General features: G+C 34.1%; 1 protein-coding gene across 6 annotated transcripts in view; it reads left to right on the top strand.

The window, feature by feature from the left end:
- LOC111509614 (galactosylgalactosylxylosylprotein 3-beta-glucuronosyltransferase P) overlaps nt 1–21,528 on the top strand; it is a 126,079-nt gene that overhangs the window by 56,582 nt on the left and 47,969 nt on the right. For 5 of the 6 annotated variants that reach the window (XM_074185081.1, XM_074185087.1, XM_023165387.2 and 2 more), the window contains exon 2: nt 18,222–18,392. In XM_074185081.1, coding sequence (XP_074041182.1) covers nt 18,222–18,392 — 171 coding nt within the window. Of the gene's footprint in view, nt 1–17,880; nt 18,166–18,221; nt 18,393–21,528 lie in introns of those variants that run through there. The other variant, XM_023165384.2, reaches the window with a different exon arrangement.

Consider the following 21,528-nt stretch of genomic DNA (forward strand, 5'->3'; position numbering starts at 1 on the left):
ACACTTTTCCTTCCCAGAAAAACCAGTTTCAAGGTAGCAAGAACGAGGAAAATGAAAAAAAATAAATAAAAATCGGCCGATTGTTCAACTGTTATGTTGCGTATACTCAAGGTATATTTGAGTATACTCCTGGTGAGCAACAAATCTGAAACACTTTTTATTCCAAGGAGAACCAGTTTCAAGATAGCAAGACCGTGGAAAATGAAAAAAAAATTAAAATCCTCCGATCGGTTTCAACTATTTTGTTGCTGATACTCAAGGTATTTTCAAGTTTACTCTTGGTGAGCCACAAATTCAGAACATCTTTAATTCCAGAAAAAACAAGTTTCAAGATAGCAAGATCAGAAAAATAAAAAAAAAAAAAAATTAAATTTTTTTCGCTATATCCAAGGTTTAGCAACTAAATAGTAACTGAATCTTCTGTAAAGATCATAGGAAAAGTATATGATTTATTGAGTTACCTTGCTACCTTTATATCACGATAGCATTATTTGCGATTTCTAGGGATCGGCACGAGCAACAAAATCGTTGTTTTGGCAACTAATTAACAACTATTCAGCTACAAATTCATGTATTTTTTTTGCAATTTTGCTGGATTCGCCATGCTAGCCTGATAGGGCTACATTTCAAGTGTTTTTGAGCACGGAATTCCATGTTTCACATGAAATTTGATGAAAGATCTTCGAATAATTTTTTCTCAGAAAATCTCCAAACACGCATAACACTTCCAACTTTTATGCTTCTCATCAAATCACCAACATGCTCATCATCTAAAACTGTGAAGATATGTTCGAGCCAGTAAACCAACATAACAAAATCGTTAATCGGATGTACATAGCCCGCGAAATTTGAATATTCACCTTATTTTTGAACAGCCCACGTAGAAAAAATGTTATCGGAAGTAAATAAACTCCCAAATAGCGGGAAAAAACAATCCAGCACTTTCACACAAGTATAATATCGGATCATCCAACTAGTAATTTGATAATAATAATGATAGTTATTCCATTTTACGAAATACCTGTCCAAGTGAAAATTCATAGGAATAACAAATTGTGAGGATTAAATTGCTGTTTCAGATTTTGGTCATCTACGAGAATTTGACTCTATAATTTGAGATTGGGTGATATTGACAAGATGTTTTGCACATTATATCAAAAATAATAGAATCACCGACTGTACGAAAGAGAATGAATGAGAAAGCCTATTGATCAATACATATTTTTTTCCGGGTGGAAACTGAAGCAGAAAATATGAAGGTATAATTGAATTTTGAATGAATGTATTGTTTTGATCAAACGAAATGAATGTGATCGTGACATAACCCATTATAACTAATTGTAATAGTATTACTGAAAATAACATGGAAAAAACTTTTTGGCTTCCACTACACCATCTTAATAAAAAATTGTGGACAACTTGCACAGAAAATAAAGAAGCAATTGAGTTCAAGATGAAAGTTTCACTACGATGTGAAGATTAGGCATATAACTTACTTTCAGATACAAACTCAAAGAAGAAACAGACCTCCCGAAGCAACTACTTTCACACTAATATATGAAAGATTCACGATATAAAGTTTCACTTACATGGGACATTATCATCCTCAATCATATACTTCTAAGAATACTTGTTTTATTTCCCTATCAGTACCTTTCTTGAGAGTGTTCACGTGGAAAGTATGTTTACTTTCATGTTATTCGAAATTCAGGTGTGTTACTGATGTGCAAACAATCCAGAAGAAAGTCAATGGTATTTTTCAATCTGTTTTTCGAAAAAAAAATTCAAATATATAACTGGAATCTGAGAAAACTTATGTATTGATAGGATTTTTGTGCTCTTCGTTCGTTTCTTGAACATGTTGTTTTTTCGATTAATATACAGAGTTTTTTTTCCGTGAAGAAATACAATCATTGTGATGATTTCAGTTGACCAGTTGACCTAGAAAGTAGTAAGTGCCCAGTATGTGCACTTCAAATATCTCAACTAGTACTAGTTGCTCATTCGAGGATAATTCAGGTTCCTAAGTGATTTCATTAACGTTATTCTGTAAACTCAATAAAATATTTCGAAGAAATTTCTGGGCGTCTGGCAGTGCATCACCCATGAATCGCGAAAAAAATCTTAGAAATTGGTTTTCATGAAAAACGTATCCACTACTGCATCCGAAGAATTTGCTGGACGAAATTCTCTGATCACATCATTTATGTAAGTACTCCACCAACCAGTTGTTGTTCAGAGAACACCAACTTTGAATTTTCATTAGGAGATGGAGAGAAATCTGTTATACTACATGAGTTGAAAAGTCTCGGGCCTTACACATAGATGGCGCTAGTCGTATGACAATTTTTCAGTTAGTACTGACTTTCAAAAGGAAGCTGGTGAAATATCATAATATTTTACTCATAAGTTTGGGAGTAATTGTGCTAAGAGTGATACTACTTTTGTTATTTTTTAAGCAGTGGATCAAACATAATTTTTTATACTGTTTCTTCATGGGGAAAAAGCAAAGCAATGGCTTCAAAAGTGTTAAAAGAACTCTGCTCCATCAGAAACAACAATTAAATAGTAGTTTGCTGACTTCAAATGTGATTGTAGAGACACCGATGATGCAGAACGCAGTGGACAACCGAATGAGGCAGTAAATACCAGAAAACATGAAAAAAATCCTGAGTTAGCTGACATTGTAAAGCTATCAAAAAACGTGTTGGCTTTATATCGCATGAGCATTTGAATATGGGAAAGCTCTGTATAAAGTGAGTGCCGCTTGAGCTCACTGTTGACCAAAAACAAGAACGTCTTGATGATTTTGAGCAGTATTTGGCCATGTGTGAACATAACAAACCGGAATTTTTGCATCGATATGTGAGGGTAGATGAAATATGGCTCCATCATTTATTCATTTATTCATTTACTTCCAGTGGAATACAAAATGGGACAAACCCAAAAAGAGTATTCACAAATGGTGAGGTGAAAATAACAGTAAATTTTATTCTTATGAATAATATGCAATATATTGTTATGAACAGTTCAGTGCAGTGCAAATTACAATAGTTAGATATAAAAATGGTGATTATATGAACGTTTGAGAGACGTGGTGAAGGTTGCGAGGGAATTAGAAATTTCTACTGATTTGGATATAGACTTGTAGGATTCATAACACCTATTTGAGGGAGAATTCAAATAATAATAATAATAATAATAATAGCTTTATTGTGCATAGATTACACACAAAAGGTAGGGGTTAGCCTATGGCTATCTTCCACCCCTCCTGCTAAGTAATACAAATAACATTTATGAGCAATAAGGCAATTACCTAATATAATTCAATTTTCTTCAGCGGCAAAATTGAAAGAAAGAATATGATAAATACATCTCAGTTTGCAGAAAAGTAAAGGAAAACATTACACTACAATACATTACTCCATGCTGGTCAACAAAGTTGATTTCAAATGATGTTTTACTTCATATAAAGATGAATTCAGGAGAGGAATTATCCTGTTCAAAAATAACGGTGCCAGAAATGCATCCTTCGTTTTTAGATGTGACATGGTTTGGATTGTTGAAATTATTGAACCTGGTATTGATGTTACGGATATTAGAACGACATACTATAAGCTCTAATAAATACAGGGGTATTTTGTTTTTGATGAGTTTAAAAAGAAATATTGTGATCAGATATTCCATTCTACACTTTATGTTCAATTCTCTCAATCCTATCAGAAAAGGAGTAATGTGCTCTCTATAAGGTACACAGCAAACAAAACGCATACGAGAATTTTGAATGCGTTGCAACTTTTGTCGATTATATTCCGGTAGAAAATTATGATAAACTGGAGCGCAGTATTCTATATGTGGATAGATGAGGGATTTGACTAGTTTAAGTTTCATTTCGGTTGATACTTAATATTTAAATTTTTGAAGTGATTTCAGTTTGAAGAACGCTATTTTAAATATATTTCGGATATGGTCATTGAAGTTCAAGTTTTGATCGATAATCAATCCGAGATTTTCGTTGAGTCAACTTATTCGATGTCCGTTTGATTCATTCTGAGACTATGTTGTTTGATCTGATAAGCCTGACTCTGAGGGCCTAAGCAGATTGCAACAGTTTTGTTTGGGTTGATACGCAAGCCATGTTTTTCAGAATAAACTTGAGTGTTTTGGAGATCTTCGTTAATAATGCTCACATGATTTTCTATATCAGTCAAATCGCAAGGTGAATATAATTGAAAATCGTCGGCATATAGGTGAACTTGACAAAAGTTTAAACATGATGGAAAATAAAAAATTAAAATTACAAATGATAGGGGCCCAAGAATACTACCTTGGGGTACTCCAGAAATAGTCTCTTTAAGGGTTGAGCAAAGCAGGTTATTATCAAGCGTTACTCTTTGTGATCGACCTCGGATATAGCTATTCATTAATTCCAAAGCTCTTTCTTGAAACCCTATGAATTTTAATTTCGCAAGAAGAAGCTGAAAATTGACAAGATCGAAGGCTTTGCTTTGATCCAGGAGAACTAGGATCGACGGTATCACCATGAGTACATATATCATTTATGACTTTCAATAGAGCCGTATGTGTACCATGTTTCGAACGAAAGACAGACTGTACTTCTGGTAAGATATTATTGAAATCCAGGTATTGTCTGATCTGTAGAGAAAGAATTTTTCCAAAAAGTTTGGAAAATGTAGGTAAGATGCATATGGGACGAATATCATTAAAACTTTTAGGTGTGGATATTTTAGGTATCGGAATGACATTGGCAATTTTCCACAATTCAGGAAATGTACCTGTTCTCAAGGATTCATTGAAAATATGTTTTACTTCCTCTATGCAGAAAGGCAACACAATTGTTATCATTTTCAGACTAATATTATCTAAACCCAATGCCTGCGATTTCAGAGATTTCAGAGCATCCCAGACATGATCACTAGTTATTTCAGTAGATGAGAATTTCAAGTTACTTTCCAGAATGTTATTATTATAGAATGATAGTAGTTCCGCATTTGCGGAGGTATTACCGGCAACGTTCAAAAAATAATTGTTAAGTGAATCAGGCTCACGGAGTTCTATAGGAATATTATTCGTTTTGAGAGTCGATTTTGTGCATGCACCCCAGTCGCTGAGATAGCGCCAAATCGACTTAACGTTATTTTTATTTTTGTCAAGCACAAATTGCATATAGGCAGATTTCTCACGTTTCACAGCTTCGTTGACATTATTTCGAAGCGTAATATAACATGCTCTATCTGTATCAGATCTAGTTTGCAAATACCTTCGATGAGCTTTGTTTTTCGTTTCAATCATGAGCTTGATATTATGAGTGATGTAAGGAACAAATCTTCGAATTTTTTCATTTTTGTTAATTAAACAAAGTGGAGCATGAATATCGAAAAGCGACAAGATGTGGTTATAGTGATTAGTTTTACTTTGATTTGTTTGGAATGAATATAATCCTCTGGATTATATTCACCAGGATCAAAACGATCATCATCTGATTAGAGAGCAACTGATGAACCTCGTCCCAAGCGCCCAAAAGCACAACAGTCGGCTGGAAAGTTTATCAATCAATAGCAAAACTACATGAATTGAACTTCAAATTGCTCCCATATCCACCGTATTCGCCAAATTTGGCTCCCAGCGACTACGGGCTGTTCGCAGACCTCAAAAATTGCTCACCACTAAGAAATTTCGCTCGAATACAGAGGTTATTGCTGAATTTGAGGCAAAAGATAAATCGTTTCACAAAAGTGGTATTGAAATGTTAAAGCAGCTCTTGATGGAGATAACGTTACTAAATAAAGCCAATTTTGAAAAAAAAGCGTTTTCTTTCTTAGACACGTGAATTTTCAGGCCATGGTATTGGTCCACAGTTTCATTTCAACAGAATACTCTACAGAGCCTTTAGCTATTTGTAGGTGGATCAAGATGAAATGAGCCAAAGTATTATCCAGGTGGAGCCCAATACCAAAAGTTTTTCTGATCTACAAGGAGTGAGATACATTCCACTAGGGCGATTTCCGTTATCCCGGCTGATTTCCTGAGTTTCAATTAGAGAAGAGATATTGGCTGTTGATAATGCACGTTCAATCAGATCTTTCACAGCATGATATCGTGAGAAGCGTCCTGCATTGAATTTGAAATTGAGGCCATGAGTAACTTCTTCATCAACAACAAAACTATAACGATATTTGTGATGAACAACGCAGACGAACAACAACTCAAACAGATTTCGATTCGAATTCTGACAATTTTTCCGTCAAATAATGTTCCCAAAGATGCAACGTGGATTGCATTGAGCCACGTGCCAGATTCCTTGGTTGTTGTAGCTATGAGGCGAGTCTTATCTATAAGAAGGTACTCATACAATAATGAAGTGTGTCGATAACATCTGTGTTATAGATCCCATGATTTTTAAGAGCCAATTTATTTTTTTTTATTTTCATGATGAAAGGAATAGTTTTCATCAGAGGAAACTTTTCATGAAATCAGATGCTCAATACTTTCGGAAGAGGATTGAAAAGCTGGTAAGGAAAGTAAAGATGCTGGTCAAATTTTACTCAGAATAACCGGAAGCGGAGCTTGGATTCATAAAACGTTTCTGAAATTATTATTGGTGATTTGTTTCAAGATTTCTGAAGATACTGAAACGAATTAGGCTAATTCAAGGGTATTTATCAATTCAGGGATTGCTAAAAAGTCTTCAGTGATGCTATCAAATTCAAGGAAGTGGTTTTTAATTTCAAACATTCAGTGGTGCATCAAGTAAAGTCCATTCGAGACTATGTATTTTGTGACTCCAAGAGCTGAACTATTGAACTGTTCTACTATTGATGCTTGTGAACTGAAATGAAATATTTCGCAGTTTTCGAAATTAGATTTCCGTCCGATTTCTTCCAAAGACGGTAATGTAGCAGAAATGTTTTATCGCTTGAAAGTTTACCAGAGAAAGGGGAGTTAAATGATATTTTCCCTCATATGAGTAACATCTTTGAATATTATACAATTTCACTTTAAATATATATATTTCACATAGTAATTTGGCAAATCGATATTCTTTAGGAGAATAAAGTACTTGAAGATGAAATACAACAATATTATACTCGAATAAAATTATAGAATGTGATTTTTCATGAACGTTGGCACTATTATTGACGTTAATACATTATTCAAACATGAAAAATATATTCACAATTGAGAAACTATTTTGTTCTGATAGATTGCTTTATTTTACTGGAGTTATATCCCAAAACCAAACCGTTAATTTCAATATTTGAAACGTGTTTCAATCACCAAGTGATCATCTTCAAGAGTATTTTTAGTTCAATCTTTCTCTTGAAATAGATCACTTGGTGATCGAACCACGTGACGAGGTGTTAAAATAACGGTTTGGTATTTGCGTTCGACCTACTTCGGGGCCTGATCCGGCGGATCGGGTCTTTCCTGAAAGACGGAACTTTTCAGGTCAGAGTAGAGGGCTCTCTGTCTGATAGCAGAGAGATCCTCGTAGGAGTGCCACAGGGAGCCGTGCTCTCTCCGACGCTGTATTCACTCTACAGCAGCGACCTACCTAGGTCCGAGCGAGTGAAGATATCCTTTTACGCCGATGACACGGCTCTTCTCTCATCTTCCATGGGTCGGAAGCTCGGCGTCGTATACATGCAACGTGCATTGGACGACCTCGAGCGCTGATACCTCGATTGGAAGATCCGAGTAAACCCGGAAAAGACTCAGGCGACAACCATGGGAAGATTACTATCTTCTCCGGTCAGAAAAGTGAGAATCTCTGGAAGGGAGATTGAATGGCAAGCGCGGGTAAAGTACTTTGGCCTTCTAATAAACCGTAGGCTCACTTGGAACCCGCACATCATGTGCGTTAAGTCTGAGATCGAAAGTCGGATAGCCAGTCTGTACCCTCTGATCAACAGAAAATCAAAAATGAGTACGAAGAACAAAATCATGATCTACAACACGATGTTCAAGCCTGTCATCATGTATGCTTCAGGCGTCTGGGGACAAGCGGCTCCGTCTAACATTTCCATTCTGGAAAGGTTGCAAAATAAGTTAATCAGGATGATTGTGAATGCTCCTTGGTTCATGCGGAATGAAACCATCCGCAGAGATTTGCAGCTGCCTTCCATTCGGCAGTCCATCCAGTCGAGGAATGAGAGAGTTTTTGAAAAAACGGAAACTCACGAAAACCCGTTAGTTAGGGAAGCCACAGATTATGCTATAGACGACCCCTCCCGATATAGAAGGCCCCGACACTCTGTCGAATGAGGCCCTCATGTCCCCCGTTAACGGATGAACAACTTTCTCATCCATCTCACCCCAGCCAGGTAGGGGTATCCCGTGAAGGGCGGCACTGATGTCTAAGGACTTCATGCCGTCATCAATCAGTCACGAACCCATTGGTCCTTCCCGAGACCAACAATCAGTCGAAAGGGTAGGGAAGCTGGACTCCAAACCTGAACGAATTGAAGATGACCTTCTGACGGTTTGGTGTTGGAACAGAACTCCAGTTATATTCATTATCACATCAAAGGTTCAAAACAGTGCATCACAAGGTTACTGTAAATCAAGTTTTACAGTTTTTTTCCGTCCGATGTGAATTCAGGCGCCAATTCAGAGAAAATGGACGCGAAGCCTTACTATTTGTTTAGTTCCATTCTATATTATATATATATATATATATATATATATATATATATATATATATATATATATATATATATATATATATGATGAGCTGTTTTCTCGGGTTTCGCTCCGTGTTCTGTGTATTTTCTCCCCATAAGGATTATTTTCACAACGTTTCGGCAAAGTCTCATTTGCCATCTTCTGGTGATGTCTGGTTTTTTCAACTAGACTGTATATATATATATATATATATATATATATATATATATATATATATATATATATATATTGTCGCAACTCAGTTCTCGCTTGGCTATTAACGAGAGGATTTTTATTTGCTGTTTCACCCATTCATTCATTCATCCAAAATAATGAAAGAACTCATTCGCAACTTAATTAAATATTTATTGTGAAGAAACAGAAAAAATAAAATCACACTCAAATGTAAAATAAAAATAATACATTAAAACAATCAAAAACTTACATTATACTGCCACCCAGCAGGATCGAAGAGAAGGAGATGAGCTGCATTGCTGATGATTAATCGATACTCAAATGAATACTGTCTGTTGTCTGTTGACTGTTACCTGTTGACTGTTGACTGTTAATGATCTTGACCTCCCTCAATATTCATGAAGAATTATACGCTGACATTGCGACTTTGATCCGGTCACTGTACTGAGGTAAAATGCACAGCATGCAATCTGTGCCAACTTTGCGTATTTGGAGATTGTTTTATATTCTATATCCTGTGATCGGATCAATTTCGATGTCTATGAACTTGAAATATTAAAAGATAGAATTCTGAATACTGAGTGTTCTTGTGTTAAAATATTGAAGTGAGGTTGGAATATCTTTCAATTCATGTATTTACTTAAATGAATCTGAATTATTTCATGATCATTTTCTATATTTGACAATATATATATATATATATATATATATATATATATATATATATATATATATATATATATATATATATATATATATATATATATATATATATTTCATCATATACATCACTTTACCTATATAGTAGGGAGAGGATCGAGCAAGGTATATCGACTTCCGAACAGGCAACTATTTGCTCTCCTAAATCTCCTAAAGTATTAACGGGAGTTTTAAGGTGAACCCATAAAAAAAATCTGAACTGTTGAGATCGGGGGATCTTGGTGGCCAATGTTGAGGTCCTCCGCGACCTATCCAACGATTAGGATAACCTAATTAGGATGACCTAATTATTTTATAGAAATTCATATTGAATATTGATAAACAAAATAGCTTTTGTTTGATTTCTACTTCAATTTTTCATTTGTCACGACCGGTTTCGGTTTGTTGAATAATTTTCAAGTAAACTAAAGTATTTTTCATAAACATATTCCCAAATATACAATGAAATGGTAAATGTGCTTCTAGTACCTGCATAAGGCACCAGAACTAACAAAATGTTACCTGAATTATCAATACAGATATCAAAATAATGATTATTTAGAAAATTGCCAACTATTTTTGATCACAAAATCAATTGTGGGTTGGTAGGTGTGTTGTCAAAATCCATTAATTCAAAAAGGGACAGCTACATAGTTTCAGTTGGTCATTGAGGGTTTTGAAATTGGAGTTTTTATACAATTTATATATAAATCGGGCTTATACAGAAAGAAATTTCAACATAACATACCGTGAGCATAAATTATCAGATGCAAAATTCAGCTATATATATATATAGATAGACAAATAGATTTTTATTCAGGTCGATATCAGTACTACAAAGTTAATATAAATACATATTAACGTATTCCAAAAACACTTTATTGTGAGATTTTCACTAAATTGTTTTACAAAAACGCAACACGTGTTTCGCCATACAATGGCTTCATCTGGCGTGTCTTTCAACACGCCAGATGAAAGACACGCCAGATGAAGCCATTGTATGGCGAAACACGTGTTGCGTTTTCATCAAGTATCGGCCGATTCCATCATATAATACATATTAAGTATACGATGTAGAATATTCTATTCCTGGTAGTCTGTGGTCATCTAAGCCAAGCTTGTATTGTGCTAAAAATTTAACTTAGTTTTAGAAAACAGATTGAATAGAGACATTTGTAGGTAGATATACACTGATGGAGGTTTCTGATTTGGTCGTTCTGAAAGACATTTTCCAGTTGATTATAATGGTTTTTAATGAATAGTTTCATTCCTTTTTTGAGTTTTTGTGGCTTTCGATATTTTTTGTATGTGTAGGTAGCTGATTGTATAGTTTAGGAGCAAAGTAAGTGACAAATTTTTGGTTGTGAGTCAATCTGCAAAGTGGTATATTTATAGCTTGGCTTGCCATCATTCTTGTATTCCTCGTGTGATGAATTATATTAATGGGTTTACTCATTGTCTATAGAAAGCATTCATAGGCATATATGTTTCTTATGTTAAATAGGCCAGTTTCTTCATATAAGGACTCGGTTAAATATCTTCGACTTTTTCGTCTTTTCAGCGTATGTTTCACATGATCGTTCCAAGTACTTAGTTAATTCTATTTTATTTATTTCTGGGCAGGAGCAATTGGAAGTGTTGTTTGTTTCGGTTGACCTTTTTTGTAGAGAAGAAAGTTATGAATTTTGTTTTGTCTAAATTGAGGCTCAGTAAGTTAGTACTCAGCCAAGAGTGCCAATTCCTGCTTTTCCATAAACTTCGTTCAATATTTCACCTACAAATGCTACAGCCGTATCATCAGCGTAAGACGTTGAATTTCTATCGAAATTTTTAATGTTAGAAATATTATTGAGTTACAGTAAAAATAGTGTGGGGCTCATGACAGTTTCCTGTGGTACGCCTCTGGTAACAGGCAGTGGATCGCTATAAGAATCATTTACTTTTACTCTCTGTATTCTGTTTGATAAACAATCTTCAGTTAGTTCAAAAACAGCTTGTTCTGTTGATAAGTTTTTCGTGAATCCATATTGGGAGTTGGAAATGATTTTGTTGTTGTCAAGAAAGTTTACCAATCTGTTTTTTAAACATTTTTCAAATAGTTTTGCGAAATTGTTTATAATTATAATGTGTCTATAGTTGTTTGTTTTTTGTTTGTCTCCAGATTTATGAATTTGTGATGGATTCTTTAAAGGTAGACAGAATTTTTCCAGACAGAAAAATTGAGTTCAAAATAAAACGTACTGGTTTTATGAGATAAATATGATATTTTTCAATGAAGGATACCGTAATTTTATCAGCACCAGGAGAAGTCTTATTTTTCAATCCAGATATTATGATCATGATTTCATTTTCAGTTATCGGGTGGAGGAATAGCGAATTTCTCATATTACTGTTGTTTTCTATAGGAGAAAATGCTGGTTTATTTATTTTGTTTCATATGATCTCACCTATATTTATGAAATAGTAATTGAACTCGTTCGCTACTTCTTCATCCGTTTGTTTTCTGCCTTGTTCGTTGATGAAGTGGAAATTTTGCGTACTATTGTGATGCGAGGTATCATTCGTTACTTCTTTTATTTCGTTCCAAATTTTTCTAAAGTTTTTACCTGATTCATTTATTTCAGTTTTATTATAGTCATTTTTGGCAGTTCTCATTAAATTACCTAAAACGTTTCTATAGTGTCTATATTCGTTTTTATGTTATTCGCTATGTGTCCTTACAGATTTTTGCTTCAAATAGTATCTATGATTAATTGAATTGATTAAATCAAGCGTTATCCAGGGTTTCAGTTTGGTCTGGTTTTTCAACATACTATTTGATTTTATTAGCGTGCTTTCATCAATATATAGGGACATTTTTGTTAATAAAGTTCGCGTAGAATATTTCCGGTTCTTCGGTTTTCATCTCTGTTTCCCAGTTTTCTATCTTCAGCATTTTTCTAATTTACTACGGTTGATATATGTTCTATTTATGTTTAAATTTGTTATTTATGATTTTCTTGTAATATTATCAGTTTTAATAGATAGGAGGAGCGTGTCATGATCAGTTATACCAGTTTTGAAAGTGTAAGTTCGACATCTACAAGAAACAATCCACAGAATGAATGAAAATTTCACAAATACGTGAATCAGGTATCTTATCACTTGAGCACAAGTAACGGAAAGCAAATGGTATACATTTTTGCACAAATTGAGAGGCTGTACTTGTAACCGCCGTGGTCATTCTGTGTCATGTACAAATTTTCTCTCTCCAGACAGGATACACCTGAAACCTAAATATTAGCTAGTGTGTGTTTTAATAGAGATGATAATCTTCTCCCACCATATAAATCAAAAGAAACTAATAATTAGGTTTCTCCGAGAGCGAATGGGAGTAAATAAAGAAACTATGAAAATTTTCCATACATGCAATAAAGGAAGGAAGATGAATTTGTTGGAAGCATTGAAAACAAATGAATTGTATAAAAACCCCAATTTCAAAACCTTCAATGACCAACTAGATCTGTGCACCTCTCCTTTTTTTGTGCAAAATGATATACTATTGATATTTCACTCTGTATGTATATCCATAATTACTATCAGTATGATTTGACGACAAGAAATAATTGACTGAAATAATTAATACTAAACACATAAGTAAGTAATACAAATCTGTAAGTAGTATCTACTAGCACTCTTTATGAAGTTAGAACCATAAAAAAGAATTTTTTTTGTTTTGTTACGTAGGTGGCTGTGGCAAATCTGAATATTTTTTCAAATTTAAACAACTTTTCCAAACAAACTTTTCAATAATGTCGAAAGTAAGGGTAGTTTACTTCTGATCAAAATTTCTATTTTTTATTTTCCTCTGTACACCGTTTAGAAATTTAGTATTTTGACAACTCAAATCCAAGTTTCCCGCAATGCACCAATTTTCATCAGCAATAAAATTTTCTGACAAATGGATAATGAAATAGTTTTCCATATGGTGAAATTCACTGAATAATGGTTAGTGAATAACTCACTGTTGGTTATTCAGAAGGGATTTTGAATATTTGCATTTATTCATTTCCAGAAATTCTAGCAGGTTCAATTTTCATCTTCAATTTTCTGTGTAGCGCAGTCCATGAATAGAAATCTAAAAGGTGGAGAGAATAGCTCAATTTGAAATTCCTTGAAGTCCTTACTGGTTGAACTGGTGGCATGATTAACGTGACCATTTATTTTTTTTTGCAAGAGCCGGACATCTACGAAATTATATGAGGAAAAAAGTTTTTATTGTTTTACAGGTTTTTCATCATGTAAGAAGAAATTACACAAAATAATGAGAGCACTAAACACAAAATATTTAAGTAGGCACGTCTTACTAAGCTCCAGTAGTGGCGTGACTTCTATGTTGTATTTTTTTATCGGCTGAACAAATCTTTTTCAAAATATCGGGTCTTGGATTTTGGATAAGTGTGAAACTACCTGCACGTCGTCTTGAGTTTATTTAGGTTGGAGTCCAGCTCCCTTACCCTTTTGGCTGATCTTTGTCCAAGAAGGACAAATGAGTTCATGACTGAGGGGATGTTGGCGGTATGAAGTCCTCAGACATCAGTACCGCCCTTCACAGGGTGCCCCTACCTTGCTGGGGTGGGCATGTGTGTGAAACTTTGTATTTAACTTCGTAGTCAAAATATCTTTCACTACTGCGTCACTTCACTGTGTTTCATAACTTGTCCATATTTTGTTCCCTTCGACAGGTGCATTACTTCCAGGCAGACACAACGTATTCCATAAATGTAGAAAAGTTTGTTGAATGAAGATTGTTGGTACCATAGTGCTGGAATAATTCAACTCAACGGTTTTCAGTAGAAACGTTCTAGATATTCCAGCCATAGACTTTTTTATCTGTCGCAAAGTTGGCAATGAGTGAAAACTCGTCAAAGACTTTCGTATCTTGGCTGCGTGATTAGTAAATCCAGCATTTTCTGTATCTCTTCCCACGTATGCACTTTTGTTAAATTTGCTCATTCAAACACTTCTAGTTATGTTTTGAATTGACAACACAGCTCCAAGTACTCTTCGCTTTTTTAATGAAACTCAGTCGCTGCAGTTTTTATATTCTGATGGTCAACAGCAGTTTCCCTTTTTCCTAATTCTACAAACAGGTTACAAACAATGTGAGGAAGGAGAATCGTATTCTCTTTTTGTGTCAGGTTATCTCGAAAACGATTAATTTCCTTGGCAAACTTTACGGTCGACACATTTTGCTCTTTGATATTCGACAGAGATATTCGAAAAACATCTTTTGAATCACTAAATCACTCCAGTTTGTATCCCAACAGTTTGTGACACTCTATATCTTGGTAAAATCACAAAACTCTTTCAAAGCTTCTACTCGAACGCTATAGATGTAAAAAATAAGTAACTTTTTACTTTGATGCATTGGAAATCAACAAGAAGACAATCAGCGGCAGTTTTGATTACGTTGTGGATTATGTGGGTTCCACATCCAATTCCAATAAGCTGTCTGCTGAGTGATTCGTTAAATTTTTAGTAAATATCATCACTTTCTTGCCTTATTTTTTCTCCACAAAAAGTCACAATTTTTTTATTGAAGTCGTTTAAAGACAATAAATACTTCCTTCAAATAATCAACAATAATTTGGGATGTTTCGCCTGGCTGCTCCCGAAACTCTAAAACCTTCACTTTCACGCCTTCTTATAGTAAAATATAGCGAATCAAAACTGGGAATAATTTAATTGAGCCACGGTTTGGAGCATCCGTTAATGAAGTTATGCAGTGAGCTTTACGTGAATACTTTTTTCCGTGACGGGGAAAAAGTTTGACATTTTATCTCTGATGACAGGTAACAAAATGTTACTTTTTATGAAATTACTTTTTTCCCCGGGAAAAAAGTGTGTTGTCTCCCTCCGCTTCGCGTCGGGAGACAATACAACCTCGAGCTCAAATCTAATACTTTTTCCCTTGTATAATAAATAACTATTTAAATCTTCGGTTGCCATAGTTGACACTACATTTACAACAATAGCTTGAGACTTTGTACTTGCATATCTGAATTTTTGCTTAAAGCATGCTTGAATTCAATGAGAAGAGACGTCATTTGAGCGAAAACTGTGATTATGTTGCACGGTGGAAACGCTCATCTAACCTCAGCTACAGCAATATCCAAAACCTTAGAAGTCGGAAAATCGGTTCTCTTAAAAAACTAGTTATTGACGAGTTGAAACAGGAGCTCAATCGGCAAATCTGTGTTTTCCTGATTTTAAATGTTTTTCTATATCACTTGCACCACCAAGTCCAACACTAAAATCAGTACGACAATTTTCACAAGTAACAGAATCTTAGTTTCGTCCGACTTAAACTAAAACAAAACATTGCGGGTGGGAGAGGTGTATCTTTTCTGATCACACGCGTTAGCTCAAATTAAACCAAAGAGAAACTGACAATAGATGTAAAAGAAAAATGATCTTTCAATATTGATGAAAGGGCGATATGTGTTTTCGAATCAAAATATAAAAACAGAAAGTACTTATGATTTTTCGAAATTCAAACGTAATTCCTGTCTCACTATCGGTCGATTGATATAGGCCAATCTATACGTGATGCCGATAGGTGCGTTTTGTTCTCACTATTGTTAGGTATTCCAAATTGAGGCATCCATGCCTGAAGTTATTCGCCATTTCTTCTTAACATATTTTGATTGTGCAGAGAAAGTGGATAACTTATGATAATAGGCGAATCGCGCCTAATATCATAAGAGAAGATTCGTAAAGGTAACATTACTGTGGAATATTTCGATCTCTAACTTATAGGCTAACAGTGTTCACTCTCCGTAATATAATTTCCGTTCCAATATTCACATAAAAATAAAATTCGTTTACAACGCACATGAACAGATCCGTTAATGATTCTAGATTCTTTATAATTCATAAAAGTAATCAAATTTGGTAACATTTCATAGTCTGAAATTATATTTTATGTTAAGTATGATTACAATTCACATCTACCTTGTGATTCACATCATCACTTCGTACAATAGGCAACACTGCACTGTCACGCGAAGAGCGATGTCAATGGTATTTTTCTACACCCGTACTCTAACAATACACTTATATGACCATAATCCGTTTCATAATGATATCCATTATGATACAGATTTTTCATAACGATACAGATTATCAACCAATAGAAACCCATAATTTTTCAATCAAGAATCTTGTTCCTTTGTTTGTCCTAGATTCTAACCTAAGTAACTAATTGCTTTATTTGTCAAAATCAGTTTTCACATTACCTACCTATATTATCAAAATGTCTGAAATCAGCGATATAGAAGGAATACCATCGACTCCTCCACACATATCGGAGAAAGCAGAAAATGCAACAAAAAATCTTTTACCCCAAAAATCTAAGAAAGTGTACGAAAAACTATATCAACGGTTCATGGACTGGAGAAATACAAATAATATTTCGACATTCTCGGAAAATGTTTTGATTGCCTATTTTCAAGAATTGATGGAAACTATGAAATCATCTGGTATATGGACACATTACTCAATAATAAAATCGTTGATAAACATCAACCATAATATAGACATTTCAAAATATAAGAAGCTACAAACTTTATTAAAGCGAAAGTCCGAAGGATATGTTGGAAAAAAATCAAAAATATTTTCACCTGAACAATTAAAAACGTTTATCGACGAAGTACCCGATGAAATATACTTATTTATAAAAGTAAGTACATATCTACCTAACATTATATTTTCAAATACTTATTTTGTCATAATTACTTTTTCTATTTGACATATGCATGATATATTTTATTAATTTCGCAAATTTCGCCATGAGGTACGTACCTCGTGGCGTAGCGAGCTAAGGAGTTGACTTCGATCTTGACGGCTTTGCAAGACGCCGGTTCGAATCTTTTTATTGTCATTTTTTTTTCATTTCTTTCTTTATTTTATAATTATTTTTATAGTTTTTCATTATTTATCGGGTAGCGTATGCAACTCTCATGTAATGGTTATTAATACACTCGCATATACCATACGAAACTCGCCTTCGGCTCGTTTCGTATCCCGGTTAATGCTCGTGTCTTAATAACCATCATTACATGATCGTTGCATAATATACTATTAGCGTTCTTTCAAAAAAGTGTCCCACGTTGATAAAATCAAGTGAGCCATATTTGTTGACAGATTTGTATGAAATGCAAATCTGCGAATCGGTTGCTACACCAGCGTATACATAGTGTACGGAGATATTGCTCAATCATACTCCTGTAGCTTTCGGTATCGAAGCTCTTTTGACCAAACTCAACTGGAATTAGTCAGAATCGGTTAACGACTTAGTGTAATGATTAGCGGATTGAATTTCACGAAAAAGCTGTTATATAATAGTCTTACCAGCCATGTTTATTTGAAAGTTTTTGAATTTCTGAATGTTTTTGACCAATGTGACTGTTGATCCATGTCAAGATCATATGTCAAGAAATAAATGACACAATTTATGAAATTTGGATATCAATTTGGTGTTTATTAGTGAAAATGTTTCGAATCGTTGAGATAAGAATGTACACCTTTTTGATATTTGGAAATGTATATTTTTATCAATTGATGTTCGACCTATAGTTAACACATTTTCTTTGTTTCAGCAAAAGATAGCTCATGACATTATGAGGATTCCTACAAAACTCTACCTTATAGTGATTGCTTGTGTATTCATAATACTAGTACAATACCATATATACAACCCATGGGTGATACCTCAACTGAACAATAATGTTATACGAGAACAAATCATCGATAGGAAGTTCCAATTGCCGGTAAGTTATTCATGTTGATTTCAAGCTTCATCAAAAGTTCAACTCTGATTACGATGTTGGGGAATAGTATTTACATAACTGAAATTGTAGCAAAAATTTATATCTATCGAATTTACATAAAATGATGCCATGTGAATATTAAATATATCATTTTGCAAACAACTACTGTTCAGATAGTCATCACTACATGTGAATTCATTAGTGAGATATTTTCTGGAGTTCTACCGACCTTCTCAGTAGAGTGACCGGAATAGTTAATTCCAAAGAAACACCATATATAATATCGACGAAAATGAAAATTTTTACAAGCTCTTTGACAAGTGACCTTTGATTAGAAATTCCCTCGCTACTATACTCCATTTGTTCGATTCGGATGAAATGAAAAACAGTAACCGAAAGGAAAATGATAATTTAGGTTTTGAAAGCAAAACATTCAGCTTTCCATTCTCAGTGAGATGAACTGTGTGAATGAGTGGCATGTTACTCAAGATAAGGGTACGATTTCATTCATTGATATTCATGAATCGAAAACATGTGGTATCAGAAAATTCAGTGTACTGGATGAACTTGTTGAACATTTTCAAAATTCAAAAGAGAATTTGTTTGTTGTCTGTTATACAAATAAAAAATATCTAAATTCTCAAGAAGTAGGATTACATTTCTGACAGAATCAATAGAACTTCATTCATCGAACCTCGGCCATGCTGCTTGAATATACAGCATACATTTCTTGATATTCTTTGCCTTTCCAACCTTTCACAATCTGTAAAATGAAATTAGGTTCTTAAGAAAAAGCTCTTTCAATGATTCTGTTAAGTAAAGAGAACAAACTTAGGTTGACAGGTCGTGATAAGTCAGTTGATGATATTCAGAAATATAGCCTCCGCTATCGCAGTGAACACATATACCACTGACGATGTCTGCTGCAGTAGCAGAAGAAACATTTATTACTACAGGTTCCATTCGACCACTACCTACTAGCCTGGATTTTGTTCTTTTTATCGTAACTTCGACCTATATTTTCGTTAAGTTCATTTATGAGCAGGATTTATAAATACGATATGATACTGACTAATTGGTTTATATTACGCAGTTATTTGGAGGTGAAATATTTGGTTTGTCCTTCATTAGTTATGCACAATTTCTTTGTTGATCTATAATAATTGGTCATTTGGATTGTGAAAGGTCAGAGATTCAAAAACCCCAACGGAAATTTGCTGAAACGGAACTTTTGAGTTTCAAATGTCAGTGTATCCTCTTTTGAGTTGAAGTAAAGACAAATGACAAGGTAGAATTTTAATGATTTCAAATTCATGAGCTAACTGAATTCAATACGCTGATGCGGATCTATTTCTCACTCAATTTGGTATCATCATACCAAAGGTATTCCAACAGGGATTTTCTGGGGAATGTTCCTCAATTTGGGTTATTACAGCAAATGCAAGTTTGAACAAAATAAAGTTGAGTTTAATTCATGAGTTTTTCAAATTCACTTCGAAAAGTATTCAAATTGATGTTTCAAATGTTGGGTTTCAATTTTTAAAGGGATTCGTTTCTGATTCACATATTGGCAACAGCGCCTATATCAAGTTGAAATAATTTATACCAACCTAAATATTCTACTTTAAAAAAGGAAAATTATGTTTATAAATTAACAATTAAGGCAAAATATAAATTATAGTTCAATACCACCTTTACAAGCCACATAAACAACAGTTGTTTTGTTATTTATTTATATATTGGAAGATATGTTAGGTGCACAAAATGTCATATGTCACAGAATGTCTCGGAACTCAGAACATAAGTAAACAGAACAGCACGCCTCTGAAATATGCCATCTTTGTTTGTCTCATACAGGTAACAGATTCATTGTCCTCTATTAGCTATAACCGATGTTGCCAAATGGTGAAATATAAACGAATCCCTTTAAATGTTGAATGCATTATTTCATTCCTCTATTTTAACTATTTGAATAATTTTTTAAAGGAAAAGGTTGAAATGATAAGTTTGAAATACGTTGTTTTAGAGCTATTCAATGAAAACTACTTGATATTCGTCAGGAGGAACATTCCCCATTGAGAACGGCTATTTTGTTGAAGCTACATCTGTTGTATTGGTTTTCATTTATTCAGTCTGTTTTGCCAAATCACCATGAACGAATATAGCATTCAACAACACGTGGAAATAATAAAATTCTTTTATCAAAATGGGTTTTCTTTTCGGGCAACGAATAGTCCTCTATTCGAAATGTTCTCTATATATTTGAGTTCACTGGTTCAGTAAACGATTGACCAACAGCTGTACGCAAGATCTGCTGAAAACATCGCCGCTGTCTGTGAGAGTGTGCAGGATAATCTGTTAAAAATAGTTCATTTTCAATAACACTGTTTTGAACTGTTCCATTTGATTTTTAGTTTGCCCTGTAGACGTGTCTAGATATTGATTTTTCTTTTACGAAGTAGTTGTTTATTATGACACATAAATAGTTATTACGCAACCCATTTTCCTCTTTCGATTATGAACGTATTCAACTATGTGAAAATAGTTGAACCGTTGCTGCAAAAAGTTCAACAGGTTATGGGCTCAGAACTGTAATCAAAATAGTATATCAAAGTCGAGAGAGGTGTGAATTTCGACAAGGCAATTTAGACGCAAAGGTGAATTGATATTTAGTTGAAAGTTGAAAATATGTGGCAAGCTGTTGATCCTGGTTCATCGACTGATATTACTGAAGGACTTGTCTGGTTCTGATCGTTTATTGTAAGATTTCAGAAGTACAGGATAATAGAGAAACAGCCTTATAGTCAGCAGTGACCAGAGCAAAGCCTGATTCTCTGTTTTTTAAACAGTCATGAAAAATGAACAGGTTATCGTAGAGCTGGAAAAACTTAATTGTACAGCAACAATGATGCCATGTTTACATTTTGAAATCATATATTCTGAAATTTAGCTGAATTAATGAAATTTTTATTTTAATCAGTGAGTAACGGTGAACCGTATAACTACTGCTTTTTTATGTCCTTTTGTAACTAGAATTAGAGACCGTGCAGTATCCCTTGGAAGTTATTACTGATCAACCTTCATAATAATCAAAAAAATATGAACAAGGTGAGGATTCAGATTGAGTGCCCAGATA

Source organism: Leptinotarsa decemlineata, unplaced genomic scaffold (assembly GCF_025532065.1).
Source record: "Leptinotarsa decemlineata unplaced genomic scaffold, Ldec_3_MD MMD2_P_RNA_scaffold_2, whole genome shotgun sequence".
Taxonomy (NCBI): domain Eukaryota; kingdom Metazoa; phylum Arthropoda; class Insecta; order Coleoptera; family Chrysomelidae; genus Leptinotarsa; species Leptinotarsa decemlineata.